This window comes from Diceros bicornis, chromosome X (genome assembly GCF_020826845.1).
Source record: "Diceros bicornis minor isolate mBicDic1 chromosome X, mDicBic1.mat.cur, whole genome shotgun sequence".
NCBI lineage: Eukaryota > Metazoa > Chordata > Mammalia > Perissodactyla > Rhinocerotidae > Diceros > Diceros bicornis.
The window spans coordinates 139138522-139153995 of record NC_080781.1 but is presented as its reverse complement, the minus strand read 5'-3'; the positions used below and the strand labels follow the sequence as shown (position 1 = coordinate 139153995).

The 15474-nt window shown below is 41.2% G+C and overlaps 2 protein-coding genes across 2 annotated transcripts in view; one reads left to right on the top strand and one right to left on the bottom strand.

The window, feature by feature from the left end:
• Positions 1–264: 264 nt before the first annotated feature.
• Positions 265–15474, bottom strand: part of F8 (coagulation factor VIII) — a 146929-nt gene continuing 131719 nt past the window's right edge. The window contains exons 23-26 of the mRNA XM_058535054.1: positions 11063–11207; positions 10233–10381; positions 9259–9435; positions 265–963 (exon numbers count right to left, since the gene is read on the bottom strand). Of these exons, the coding sequence (XP_058391037.1) occupies positions 808–963; positions 9259–9435; positions 10233–10381; positions 11063–11207 (627 nt within the window). The 3' untranslated portion in view covers positions 265–807. The remainder of the gene's footprint in view (positions 964–9258; positions 9436–10232; positions 10382–11062; positions 11208–15474) is intronic.
• On the top strand, positions 15013–15420 carry LOC131400653 (histone H2A-Bbd type 2/3-like). The gene has a single exon (XM_058535340.1). The coding sequence runs from the start codon at positions 15013–15015 to the stop codon at positions 15388–15390; it is 378 nt and encodes a 125-aa protein (XP_058391323.1). The 3' UTR covers positions 15391–15420.

Here is a 15474-nt window from a genome sequence, read left to right as displayed (position 1 = left end):
AAATCTGATTAAATGTTTGGACACTCCTGTCAGAAAAATGCACATACGCATTCATACATCATGGTGTATATAATTTCAGGGGATTTGGGGGCTCTGAATCCCATCTATAAGCCTCAGTTTAGGAACTAGTTTTTGAGGTAAGAATGTGCCCCTAACAGTGCCCCAAGATGACTAAATAAGATAATTATATCTATCTATAAGGAGACAAAAACAGACTTTAATGTAGTAGTTCTTATATTATCTCCTTTTGACTTCAAGGCTGTGGTGATATGATCTCCAAACATGTTTTGCTCTATACTTGACCAGGATAATAAACGAGTGAGAATTTTATTTTAAATGTATGAAGCCTAATCTGAAATGCTTACATCATGAATATCTTCTGCCAACTTGAAACACATTGTTTTTCCACAGAGGAGGAAGTGGTGGCTGTGTGAGAGACCTAACATGTCAGGAGGAGAATACTTTCCAGGTGGGTTTTCTCCATTAGTAAAATCAAGAATAGTCTCTTCTAGCTCAAAAAGTTGTGTGTAGATGAGAAATGGAAGGAGGGAGCACACTGGGAGCAGCTGTAGCAAATGGGCAAGAGTTAAATTGGATGCAACACTCTCAGAAAATGCAGGATTAATGACAATTTCTTTGGGAGGCTTCAGGGCAGTGTCTACTAGGACTGTATAGTTTACATACATAGAAAACTGATGGTGCCATGGGCAGTGCTGGGCAGGAAGTAACCCAGAGGCTGGGCTCAGAGGTAGAAGGCAAGCCTGAGAAGGATGCTAGACTGGAGTTGGGGAACAGCCTGGGCCTCCCTCAGTACAGCTGCTGTGCCTCACAGCCCAGAACCTCCAGCCTTAGGGCAATCTGGTGCCCCCAGCTCTGGGGGTGAATTCTAAGATAGCGAGTCAGTAAAGGTGGGTCTAGAGAGTTCACCACAGGTGTGAAGGAGTCTTGGTTTCCCTGAAAAACCTGAAAGAGGAAAGATAGCATTTATTAGCTGTCTGACAGGAAAAGAATTATAATGTTCATACCCCCATCCCCCGCCAGGCTCCTCAGGTCCATTGGCCTCCTACTCTGTCACTCATTTACCCGTAGCTCCTCCCCCAACTTGGCCCTCACCCTTTTTGGCATCCATCACAAAGCAGAGACTTTTTTTTTCACTTCCAATTGAGTAGTCCATGTTTCCAGTAGTCCAGGATTGAACCCTGGTAGGTGACTGGATGACTCTGTGTCCTACACATCCGGGCCTGGGAAAGCGGGTATGATATCTAGAATTAAGAGCACTCTGCTTGCCTTCTGTGGAGGCCTTTGCTCCAGCTATGCCTTATATCTGGAATGTTCTCACCCACTTGCCAAAATCTCAGTGAAACTGAGTGTTTTGTCTTAAGTTATACACAGCGTCTGTGTGTTGGGCCATCTGGATATGGGAGTCAAGCTTCAGCCAGCTGACTCTCTCGTCAGTGCATTTACTATTACAAGAAGAGTACACAGTAAGTGCTCAATAAATGGTAGCTACAGTCATGAGTCAGATAAGCTGGTTTCACACATGTTAGTAGCAACTTTATAATGATAACAAAAGCCACACAGCAAGGCATGCAATTTAGTGTAGCCAGGCGACTCTGGTGGAGCAGGTGCAGAGGGGAGAGAATCTAAGAAAAGGCATCTTGCCACTCTGGGATTTTGGAGGTAAGCCCGCCTATGAACCAGATGGAGGTTTGGGAAAATTAAGTCTGAATATTCAAAAAGTGTTGGTTGGTTAAAGCTCTGTTCCAGGCTGAGGCTCACATACAATGTGTCTTCTCAGATTGGACATTTTTATCTCATGGCAGAGGCAAACATACAATCACATTGAAAGCTTCTGTTCGGAAGTGGTGACTGTCATGTCCATTGAGCATGTCCATTTGAGCATGTTCATTGCTCAAAATGAGTCCTGTTGCCAAGCCCAAAGTCAATGGAGTTTTCAAGGAAGGAGGGAGTGAAAAATCAAGAATAATACCTTTTACCTCATCTGCCATTTTCTATTCATTTAGAAATGCCATATTTTCTTGTTCCAGCAATAAGAAGCAATTTTATGTAGGCAGAGATAAGAAGTTTGGACGGATTATGGGGTTTCTTAATCCAGGAGAGCCCTCTACTGCTGATAATGTGAAGTACAATTTCCTTAATTGATGGGACAAGAAGATGTTTGTGTCTTGTGCTTTTGCGATTTGTTTTAGCTTTTACAGGACACTTAATTTACACCATTTGATTGCTTTTTTTGTTCATCAGCAAGCCTCCAAGAAATGTATCCCCCTTCACCAGAACCAATGCCTTTCCAAATCTGCCACCTCTAGACCCACTTACTCTTATTCCCTTTCCTTTCAGTCCTCCAGAAGCCAATGCTATGATCCAGCAGGTCTCAAATATTAGTATTTCATCACTCAAGGCAGGACTATCTCTTTCCAGAAGTGATTTGATCTGTGTTCACCACTACTAGGTCTCACACTGACCTTTCCTCTTTTTTGCACAGTCTCTCCTGGACTCTCTCCAGAGCGAGCTCTAGAGCTAGGGCAGCTAGCTTTGCATGTTTATTTCCTACTTACTTGCAAACTGAAACTTACAGTAGTCTATGGAGAGATTTAGGCAGCTGCTATTATCTGACGAGAAGGTGCAACTCAGTACTTGGAATTTTTAAATGCTATTTTAAACTATTTTTCCAACTATTTGTTTCTGGCATATAGAAATACAATTAAATTTTGTATTGATTTTGTTTTCAGCAACCTTGCAAAATTATTTGATTAATTCTAACAATTTAGATAGATAGATAGATAGATAGATAGATAGACAGACAGACAGACAGACAGGTTCTTTTGGATTTTCTATGTATGCCATCATATCTTCCACATATTATGAGAGTTTGTTTCATCTTTTCCAATCCTTACACATTTTATTTCTTTTTCTTATCTTATGGCACCACTGAGCACATCCAATACGGTTTCTAACAAAAGTGGATGTGGCAGATTAAAGATTGCTATGAATTTTTTTGACACTCCTCCCATGGAGACATAGGTCTGTTTTGCTTTATTTTAAATCTGGGCTGGCCACTGATTCTTTGCACTGATAGAGTATGGCAGAAGTGATGCTGTGCCAGTTCTGGGTCTGGCCTTTTCAAGAAGACTGGCAGCTTCCACCTGGGTTCTTGGAATCTAGCTCTTATGTAAGAGGAGTGACTATCCTAAGACCACCATGTTGTGAGAAGCCCATGACATGCGGAAAGGCCCTGAAAAGACACCACGTGGATAGAAAAGTCAAAGAAAACCAAGGGTGGCAGACATGTGAGCAAAGAAGCCATGTAGGAAGTAGATCCGTCCATCCATCCCCACTGACATCACATGGATCACAGAGAAATCAGCCAGCCAGATCAAACTAAATTCCTGATCCTCAAAATTGTCACCAAGTTTCGGGGTAGTTTCTTATGCAGCAATAGATAAGTGGTACAGTGGGCCTCCTTTTCTTATTCTCAATCTTAAAGGGAAAGATTTCTGTGTTTCACCTAAAATACATTTGCTGTAAGATTTTTGTGAATACCCTTTATCAGATTAAATAATTTCCCTTCTAGTCGTAGTTTGCTAATTTTTTTCATTAACAACAGATGTTGAGGGACCGGCCCCGTGGCTTAGCAGTCAGGTGCATGCGCTCTGCTGCTGGCGGCCTGGGTTCGGATCCCAGGTGCACACCGACACACCGCTTGTCCGGCCATGCTGAGGCTGCGTCCCACATACAGCAACTAGAAGGATGTGCAGCTATGACATACAACTATCTACTGCGGCTTTGGGGGAAAAATAAATAAATAAATAAAATTTAAAAAAAAAACAATAGATGTTGAATTTTATGAAATGCTTTTTTTCAGCATGTATTGGTCATATAATCCTTTATTCCATTAATGTGATGGATTATGTTAATTTTCTAATATTAAGCCAACCTTGCATTCCTAGGATAAATCCAACTTGGATATATATTGCTAATATTTTGTTTCGGATCTATGTTCATGAATAAAATTGGCCTATTATTTTCCTAATAAAATTGTTCTTCTTGGGTTTTGTTATCATAAAAAGAGCTGGATAATGTACAACCTTTTTCCATTTTCTGGAAGAATCATTGTAATATTGGTATTATTTCTCCCTTGAAAATTTGCAGAGTATTTAGTATAGCCATCTGGGATCTGGAGTTTTCTTTGTAGTAATATTTCTGAACACCAATTCAATTTCTCAAAGGTTATGAGAGTTTTAAGGTTTTCTATTCTTTCTTAAGTTATATTTACTAGGAATTAATGTATTTTACCTAATTTTCCAAATTTATTGTCATAAGGTTAATAAATATCCTTATTTTTTATGTTGGCAGGATTTTACTGAGTGGTAAAATCACTCATGTATGTTGGAAAATTTTTTAGTTTTTGCTTTAATGCATCAAAGAAATTTTCACTAGATTTTCTTTTTTGGGGGAGGTTTCAAAATTTTTCTTTCAGCATCATGTAGATACCATTAATTATCTTCTGATTTTCATTATTGTTTAGAAATCAGCTGTCAGTTCATCATTCATTATGGTAATGTATGTGTCTACTGGCTTCTTTTTATTGCGGTAAAACGTACATAACATAAAATTTACCAGCTTAACCATTTTAAAGTGTAAAATTCAGTGGCATTTGGTATATTCACCACTATCTAGTTTGAGAATATTTCTGTCACTTCAAAAGGAAATCCAGTACCCATTAAGAAGCCACTGCCCATTCACCCTTCCCTCCAATCTCTGGTAGTCACTAATCTGTTTTCTGTCTCTATATATTTGCCTATTCTGGACATTTCATATAAATGTAATCATACAATATGTGGCCTTTTGTGTCTGGCTTCTTTCACTTAGCATGTTTTCAAACTTTATTCATATTGGAGCAATTATATCAGTATTTCTGTTCTTTTTATGGCTGAATAATAGTCCATTGTATGGATAGATCACATTTTGTTTATCCATCAGTTGAGGGACATTTGGGTCATTTTCACCTGTTGGCTATTGTGAATAGTGGTGCTATGAGCATTCGCTTACAAGGTTTTCTTAATTTCCTTTTTAAAATTCTTTCGGGTATGTACTCAGTAGTGGAATTGCTGGGTCATATCATAATTCTATGTTTACCTTATTGAGGAACTACCAAAATGTTTTCTACAGTGGCTGCCCCATTTCACATTCCCATTAGTAATGTGGGTTCCAATTTTTCTACATCCTTGCTAACATTTTTTCTGTATTTTTAAAAAATTATAGCCATCCTAGTGGGTGTGAAGTGATATCTCATTGTGGTTTTGACTTGAATTTTCCTAATGACTAGTGATGTTGATGTTTATGTGCTTGTTGGCCATTTGTATATCTTCATTGGAGAAATGCCTATTGAAGTCCTTTGCCTATTTTTAAATTTGGTTGTCTTTTTGTTCTTGAGTTTAATAGTTCTTTTCATATCCTGGATACTAGACCCTTTATCGATTGGCAAATATTTTCTCCCATACTGTGCGTTGTCTTTTAAATTTCTTGATAATGTCCTTTGATGAACAAAAGTTTTTAATTTTGAAGAAGTCCACTATATCTATTTTTCTTTTGTTGCTTGTGATTGCGGTGTCACATCTAAGAAACCATTGTCAAATCCAAGGTCATGAAGATTTACTTCTATTTTCTGCTAAGAGTTTTATAGTTTTGGCTCCTATATTTAGGTGTATGATCCATTTTGAATTAATTTTTGTATATGGTGTGTGGTGACTTCATTCTTTACATGTGGTTATAGAGTTTTCCCAGCACTATTTGTTGAAGAGACTATTCCTTTCCCGTTGAATAGTCTTGGCACCCTTATTGAAAATCAATTTACCATAGGTGTATAGGCTTATTTCTGGACCTTGATTCTATTCCATTGATCTATCTGTCTATCTTTACATCAATACAACACTGTTTTGATTGCTGTAGCTTTGTAGTAAGTTTTGAAATTGGGAAGTTTGTGTCCTCCAACTTTGCTATTTTTCAAGATTGTTTTGGCTATTTGGAGTCCCTTGTAATTCCAGATGAATTTTAAGATCAGCTTGTCCATTTCTGCAAAAATGGCCATTGGGATTTTGATGGGATAGCATTGAATCTGTAGATAGCTTGGGGTAGTATTGCCATCTTAACAATATTAACTCTTCCAAACCATGAACCCAGACATTTTTCCATTTATTTAGGTCTTCTTTAATTTTTTTCAGTAATGCTTTGTAGTTTTCAGTGTACAAGCCTTGCACCTCCTTGATTAAGTTTATTCTAAAATATTTTATTCTTTTTGATGCTATAACTAATAAAATGGTTTTCTTAATTTCCTTTTCAGATTTTTCGTTGCTAGTATATATAAATACAACTGATTTTTGTGTGTTGATTATGTATCCTGCAACTTTGCTGAATTCATGTATTAGCTCTAATAGGGTTTTTTTGGTGGATTCTTTAGGATTTTCTACATATAAAATCATATCATTGGCGAAGAGAGATAGTTTTACTTCTTCCTTTCCAATTTGGATGCCTTTTATTTCTTTTTCTCACCTAATTTCTCTGGCTATAACTTCCAGTACAATGTTGAGTAAAAGTGGCAAAAGTGGGCATCCTTGTTTGTTTGTCACTTCTCCACTATTTATTTCCTTTCACTCTGGGATTCTAATTAGATATATGTTAGGCTTTCTCTGTTTCCCTCTCTCTCTTCATTTCTTTTTCATGTTTCATCTTCTGTGCTCCATTCTGGGTAATTTCTTCAGATATATCTTTCAATTGACTAAATTCTTTTTGGCTGTGTCTAATCTGCTAAGTCTTTCTTTGATTTTTAAACTTCAATAATTATATTTTTCATTTCTAAAAGTACTGGGTGCTTTTCCCCAAACTGCCTAATAATTTTGGATAATTTGTCATCTATTTTTATGTGTCCATAATTCATTGCTTTAAATACTTTATGCATAATTATTTCATTATATATATCTGATGATGTCAGTATCTGATGTTCTCCAGATTCTAAATCTGCATGGATTGTTTCTGCTCACTTGTAGTGACATTGACTTGCTGTCTTGCATGGTTGCTGATTTATGTTCATGATCTTATCATTTTAATATGTGAGAATCCTAGAGACCTCAACTGGGAGTGCTTTCTTCTAGAGTGGACTTGAGAAAGGAGGTGCTACTTATCCACAACAACTTTATCTTCCTTCTGGAGTTCATTACTTAGTGCAGAAGTCTCACATTCAGGTCTCCTGGCATTTTGCTCAAAGCTTAGTCTCCCAATAACAACACTAATATCAGCATTTTCCATTAGGAAAAGTCCTCCATTTTACATTTTCTCATTTTCACCTCTCTTTGCTCTGATTTAAGCTCATTATTTTTAAATAAAAGCTCATGGGTTTTTCTGCTGTCATTTGTGCAGAGGCTGGAGATTCCCCTTTCTGCACTGAGTGTAGCAATGCATTAAGAAGTATATACTATAAGTAATATAGTCTTTTTTACTGTGGTAATATATATAACGTATAATTTACCATTTCAACTATTTTTAAGTGTAAAATTCAGTGGCATTAAGTACATTCACAACGTTGTGCAACCATCACCACTCTCTAGACCCAAAACATTTTCATCATCCCCAACAAAAACTCTGTTAACCTCTATTCTACTTTCAGTCTCTATGAATTTTCTTATTCTAGATACCTCACTGTAATTGTTAATTTTATGTGTCAACTTGACTGGGCCATGGACAGCCCAGATATTTGGTCAAACATTATTCTGGGTGTGTCTGTGAGGGTGTTTCCAGATGAGATTAACATTTGAATAAGTAGACAGAGAAAAGTAGATGGCCTTTCCTAATGTGAGTGGGCCTTATCCAATCAGTTGAAGCTGGAATAGAAAAGGCTGAGCCTCCACTGAGTAAGAGAGAATTCTTTCTGCTTTACTGCATTTGAATTGAGACATTGCCTTTTTCCAGCCTTTGGGCTCAGACTGAAATATCAGCTCTTCCTGGGTCTTGAGCCTGTTGGCCTTCAGCCTGGAACTTACACTATCAGCTCTACTGGTTCTCAAGCCTTCAGACTCGGACTAGAACTATACCATTGGTTCTCCAGGGTCTCCACCTTGCCGACTCACCCTGCAGATCTTGGGACTTGTCAGCCTCCATAATCATGTGAGCCAATTCCTTATAATACATCTCTTTATATACACACACGCACACATCCTATTGGTTCTATTTCTCTGGAGAGCCCTGACTAATGTACCCATATAAGTGGAATCATACAATATTTTTCCTTTTATGTCTGGCCTATTTCATTTAGCATAATGTTTTCAAGGTTCAGCCATATTGTAGCATGTATCAGAGACATACCCTTTTTAAAATGGGAATGTCCTCTAGAATAGTATATATTATCTATCGTCTAGTCCACTGAACTGCCAGAAGCAGAAGTCTTTAATCCAACCTTGAGGGATCAGGAAATTCTTGGAGGAGATGATGTTTATCTGAGACTTAAAGAATGAGCCAGGTGAAAAGGGCAATGGGAAGTATGTAGAAGAAATGTTCTAGGTAGAAGAAACAGTATGTACAAAAGCCTAGTGTGAAAAAGAAAATGCTGTTTTTAGGGACCTGAGAGTTTTAGGGACCTGCTGTTTTTAGGGACTTAAGAGTACAGGTGGAGCTTAGAGAGCAAAGGAGCAAGTGGCAAGAGATTGTACTAGAGAGACTGGTTAGGACCACATCATGGGTAACACTTGGTGAAAAAGAAGATGAAAGAGATCATAGAAAAGAACTATTCATTCTCCCGTTACTCATGGGATAGCAAGACTTTATGTCATGTCCTCTAATTAATTTGTTGACTTCTCCAGCAAACTCACACCAGGAAGGAAGACTGTCTGGGTCGCTAAAGGTAAAGGTCAGTGAGGCTTGGAATCTAAGTTGCTGAATGAGGATACAGACATCATTCAGCATTTGGCAAATAACTCTCATTCTTCATCCCTCTGATTCTTGCCGTCATCCTGGAGGACATCAACATCTGTTAGGATAAATAACTTTTGGCTCTACCCTGTCCTTTCCTGGGATTATACATCCTTGCTTGGAGTCATTGTGTTCTGCCAGAATGCCTTTTATAGTGTCCTATTACTATAGGTATTCAGTATAATTATCCTGAAAGTTTGGTCATATATCAACCTTGTTATGTTTCTAAATGTCAAGCTCTAGGGCAGGTTTTGTGCCTTTCCTATGAGACCAGCATACCTTTACTTTGCCTTTCTGAAGAAACAGAGTCCAGTTATGGCCATCTTGACTACTGGAGATGAGGAACTCCTTCACATACATGCTGGTCAGGAGAGATTTCACACCCTGGGTGGTTATTCCTGTGACTTTCATTGTCTTCTGGAAGTCCACTTGCAGCCACTCTTTTGGATTATTCACCTGAGGAAGTTAGTTAGACTAGTATCCTGTTGGTCACTATTTGCTCCCAGAAATCTCCAAATCCCTTCTTCTTAACCATAGCACAGCACTTATCTCTCTGCATTTTAATGGTCTGTTTGTCAGTCTCTGTTATTACACTCTAAGCAACTTGAGGGCGGAAATTTTTCATGGTTCATCTCTGTGTCCCCAGGGCTAGGCATTTAATAAGTGCCCAGTAAATCTTTGCTCAATGAATATATGAACCATAGGTAGACTGACTAGAGCATCAAAAGTTTGGCAATGTGTTATACAACCTGTTTTGTTTAAAATAAGCCCCTGGAGGAGCAGAAACCATTAACTCCATTCATCCCCAAAAGCTATTCAGTGATTGAAAATCACAAACTGAGTGGTTTTGGAAAAGACCTGTGCCCAATGAACTGTACATGATTGTGACTCCTTCCTTTGAGGCGCTGAGAACTCTGCAAAGAGGGCTAATTGTTGATATTTCTCTGTAAAACTGGACTTCAGCTACTACAATTCTTTGATGGATAGTAGCCCAGTACTGTACATAGAGATTTTGTTTCCAGGAGGTTCAATTAGGGATCATTTCCCCCAATGAATGCTGCGTGAAATCACATGGTACATCCACTAAACATCTGTGGGGTTTTCTGCCCATAGTCAACCTTCCTTGACACTCTTTTTGGGAAAACCAGGTGACAGAAATACCTCTGCAGAAACAGTCAAGGGCTTTCCCTATTCCTTCCCAACTACTACTCCCTCCTCTACATCAGTTAAATGGCAAATTTGTTGCCTCTTACCCGGGGTCTCCAGGCATTAGTCCTCCCCTGGAGGTGAAGTCGGGCTTGTGAAGGAGACCAGGTGGCAAACACATTGTTTAAGTAGGATGAGGCAGTTATCTGTGCATCTGCTATTGCTTTATTCTCCATTCCCAGTGGCATGCTGCAACCTCAAAGAAATGAAAGGAGAACATAATCACGAGGACGAGATACAGCCTAGGTTCCACTGGCCTGCCTCCACTGACACTCGAGGGCTACTGTCATCATGACATCATTTCCCAGAAATTAACTTTTTTTTTATAAATCTTTTTCCTTTTTTTGAGGAAGATTGGCCCTGAGCTAACATCTGTTGCCAATCTTCCTCTTTTTCTTTTTTCTCCCCAAAGCCCCAGTGCATAGTTGCATATCCTAGTTGTAGGTCCTTCTAGTTCCTCTATGTGGGACGCCACCTCAGCATGGCTTGATGAGTGGTGAGTAGGTCCATGCCCAGGATCCAAACTGGTGAACTCCAGGCCGCTGAAGTGGAAAGCGCGAACTTAACTGCTACACCACTGGGCCAGCCCCCAGAAATTAACTTTTGTACAGATTCTGTTATTGTTAACATGCCCCCTGTTTTCTGCTCAGCTCTATTTGACTTTGATTTGCCTTGTTAATAGTAGTGTAGGAGGTGGCTGCCCCTGGGGAATCCCATGGTTAGAATATCAAGTCCTGGGTTTGCCCAGGACTGTGCTGGTTTTAGCATTGATAGTTCTGTGTCCTGGAAAATCCTCTCAGTCTTGGGAAAACTAGGACAGTTAGTCATCCTACCCATGGTTGGGAGAGGGAGGGATATGGGATGACTCGGCACTTACTGTTTAAATCACAGCCCATCAACTCCATGCGAAGAGTGCTGCGGATGCTGTAATGTGTTGGGTGCAAACGGATGTACCGAGCAATAATTGGAGGGTTAAAAATATTGTGTTTTATCCCAGATGAATCCACATTGCCAAAGAAGACCTGTAGGAAGGGATTAGCACAGACAAATGGAAAGTGAAGACAGAGTAAAAAGCAATTCCTCCCAATCATATCTTCCTTCGCATTTTGCTTTGTGCATTTCTCAACAGTACCCAACACTCAAGTAAAACAATTCTGGCTAGACAGATGTTAGGATGAAATACATGAAGGAGAAAAACACCAGGAAGAAGAACGGAACAAGGGAGGTTAGGTCTGAACAGGCGAAGTAGTCTTCTACTTTGGAGTCCTGTAAAAGGCTCTCAAAGTTGAGGAAGCCATTTAGGGCTTTGCTAATCCAGTGTGGGGCACAGACCAGCAGCATTGGCATCACCTGGGAGCAATTAGAAATGCAGTATCTTGGGCCCTATTCCAGATCTACTGAATCAGAACATGAAGTTTGAGAAGCACTAGCTTAGCTAGTCAGCTGTGAAAGAGCACTTGGAGTAGGCAGCCTACCACACTGTTCTTAGAATGATCTTCCAAGAATGTGGGCTGTGGGCCAGCCCCGTGGCTTAGCAGTTGGGTGCACGCACTCCGCTGCTGGTGGCCCGGGTTCGGATCCCGGGGGCGCACCGAGGCACCGCTTCTCCGGCGATGCTGAGGCCGCGTCCCACATGCAGCAACTAGAAGGATGTGCAGCTATGACATACAACTCTCTACCGGGGCTTTGAGGGGGAAAAATAAATAAATAAATAAATAAATAAATCTTTAAAAGAATGTGGGCTGTGTGTGCTTGCATGCCTGTGTGTGTGTGTGTGTGAACTGTGAAACATTAATTAATGATTCCTTGTGTGTGAATCCATGAGATGTGTGTTAATATCCAACATGTGGGGTTTAGGACCTTGACATGTCTAGGTTCTAGAGAAAAGTATATGACATATTTAAGGGAAAAGGAACACAGTTTGAGAAATATGGTACTAATGCCAATTCAAAAGACCGAGATTTAAGCCATGGCATATAGTATAAGGAAAGTTGAAAATCATCTCTCATAAAATACCTGGGATTCTGTATCTGCTTAAATACACTAAAATAGGAATCAATATGTCTGTTATATAATCACATATCAGAGTTATAGTATTATGGGGAATTTTAAAAAAATTGTTCTGCCATGTAACAATTTTTTCTTCCTTTGGGATAAAAAATATTAATAAATTTATAGCACTGTCCCAGAAATCACAGCATTGTTTTTGGTAAATATATCTGCTTCATTTTTTTACTCAATCCTTGTGTCTTGATTAGAAACCTTCTTAGGGAGACAATGTATTAATTCAACAAATAGCTAATGACTACACAAATCCTAGATTTCATGTATTATGTGCCAAGAACTGTGCTAGGTGGCTTCACTGGTGAATTCTACTGAATGTTTAAAGAAGGATTAACGCCAATCTTTCCCAAACTCTTCCAAAAGATAGAAAAGGAGGGAAAACTTCCTAACTCATACTGTAAAGCTAGAATTACCTTCATACCAAAGTCAGACGTATATACCACAAGAAAAACATTACAGACCAATATCCTTTATGAAATAGATGCAAAAATCCTCAAAAGAATTTTAGCAAACTGAATCCAGCAGCATATTATAAATATTAGATTCCATGTCCAAGTAGGAATTATCTCAGGAATGCAAGGATGGTTCAACATAAGAAAATTGATTAATCAACGCCACCTTAATAAAATGAAGGAGAAAAAACCCACATGATCATCTCAGTTGATACAGAAAAAACATTCAACAAAATCCAACAACCTTTCATGATAAAAAATGCTCATCGAACTAGGAATAGAAGGGAAATTCCTCAATATAATAAAGGGAATTTATGAAATACCCATAGCTAACATCATATTCAATGGTGGAAGACTGAAAGCATTTCCCCTAACATCAGGAATAAGACAAGAATGCTAGCTTTCACTACTTCTATTCAAGATTGTAATGAAGTCCTAGCCAGAGCAATGAGGCAAGAAAAAGAAACAAAAGGCATCCAAATTGGAAAGAAAGAAGTAAAACTGTCTCTATTCTCAGAGGACATGATCTTATACATAGAAAAACCCTAAAGAATCCACAAAACACTATTAGAGTTAATAAACAAATTCAACAAAGTTGCAGGATACAAGATCAACACACAAAACTCAGTTGTATTTCATTTTTTGTGTGTGAGGAAGATCAGCCCTGAGCTAACATCCATGCTAATCCTCCTCTTTTTGCTGAGGAAGACTGGCACTGGGCTAACATCCCAGCCGATCTTCCTCTACTTTACGTGGGATGCTGCATGGCCTGACAAGCGGGTGTGTCGGTGCGCTCCTGGGATCCAAGCCGGGGCTGCCAGCAGCGGAGCGAGCACTTAACCGCTACGCCACGGGGCCGGCGCCTCAGTTGTATTTCTATATTCTGGCAATGAAAACTCCAAAGTAAAATTGACAACAATTCTATTTAAAATAGCATAAAAAATACATAGGAATAAATTTAGCCAAGGAGGTGCAAGACTTGTGCTCTGAAAACTACAAAATATTGCTGAAAGAAATTAAGAATGACCTAAAATAATGGAAAGATGTCAGTGTTAATGGATTGGAAGACTTAATATTGTTAAGATGGCAATACTACCCAAAGTTATCTACAGATTCAGTGCAATCCCTATCAAAATCCCAATGATCTGTTTTCCAAAAATGTAAAAGCCAATCCTAAATTCATATGAAATTTCAAGGGACCTTGAATAGTGAAAACAATCTTGAAAAAGAAGAAAAAAGTTGGAGGACTCACACTTCCCTATTTCAAAACTTAGTATAAAGCCTCAGTTATCAAAACTATGTGGTACTAAAATAAGGATATGCACATGGATCAGTGGAATAGAATTGAGTGCAGAAATAAACCCATAAATCTCTTCATGGGTACATACCCCAAAGCACTGCAAACAGGTGTTCCCACAGAACCCTGTACGGGAACGCTCACTGCCGCGCTATTCACAACAGCCACGAGGTGGAGATCACCCAAACGTCTATCAACTGATGGACGGATGGATACACAACGTGTGGTCTCTCCAGACAACGGAATCTTATTGGCCCGAAAAGGAATGAAGCGCTGATTCGTGCTGCCCCGTGGATGACCCATAGCGAAAACATGATGGCTAAGGGAAAGCAGCCAGACACAAGAGGCCACCTCTTGATCGTATGACTCCATCTGTAGGAAGTCTCCAGAATAGGCAAACCTCTGACAGGGAGCCCAGGAGTGGTTGCCTGGCTGCTGGGGGGCAGGTGCCGGCTGGGGGCCGGCCAGGGGCTGGGGGGGGGCCAGTGGGAAGCGACTGCCTGACGGGTACAGGGGTTTCTTTCCCGGGTGGTGCCCACGTTTTGGATCTGGGTAGTTGTGACGATCGCCTGACCGCGCGAGTGTCCACTTGGTGGCACCGGATCGTCCAAGTCTGTCGTCTTTTTCCGTCCACGTTCCCATCCGGTGGAAAGGGAGTGTTCCCTCAAAGAGAGGGCCCAGGGCGCAGGGCGAACGGGCTCGTGCGGCGCCCTTTCGCTGCAGGCCCAGGCCCGCCATTTCCGGGAGCCAATGGGAAAGCAGTGACGTCACCGGATCGACGTGTCAGCGAGCGTGCGCCCCGACCAATGGGGGGGCCGGTGCGTGGTCGCTAGGATACGGAGTAGGGGCCGAGTACCCGCCGTCTTGAGAGCTTGGGACCCGCCGACCCACCTCACCTCACCTCACCTCACCTCACCTCACCTCACCTCACCTGAGCGACCCGGACTGAGCTGAACCTCATCCCACCGCAGAAGAGCTAGTCCCGTCGAGCAGAAGGCGCGGCTCAAGCCCAGCATGCCCGGGAACCGGAGCCGTCGTCGTCGTCGTCGTCGTCGTCGTCGTCGTCGTCGTCGAGGGTCGTCCGGTGGCCAGAGTCGGCCCCGCTCCCGCACCGCCCGAGCGGAGCTATCGTTCTCTGTGAGCCACGTGGAGCGCCTCCTGCGGGAGAGCCACTACACCCGGCGCCTGAGCCCCTCCACCCCGGTCTTCCTGGCCGCCGTCGTCCAGTACCTGACGGCCAAGGTCCTGGAGCTGGCGAGCAACGAGGCCCACAACAGCGGCAGAAGGCGCATCACCCCAGAGCTCGTGGACATGGCGGTCCACAACAACGCGCTGCTCAGCGGCTTCTTTGGGGCTACGACCATCTCCCAGGTGGCCCCGACCCGGGAGTAGCTGCCCGGCGTGACCCGGGTCCGCGGGCCTCGGTTGGCCGGCCGGCCGTCCACCCAGCCGGCCGTGCGTCCGCCCGTCGGGCGC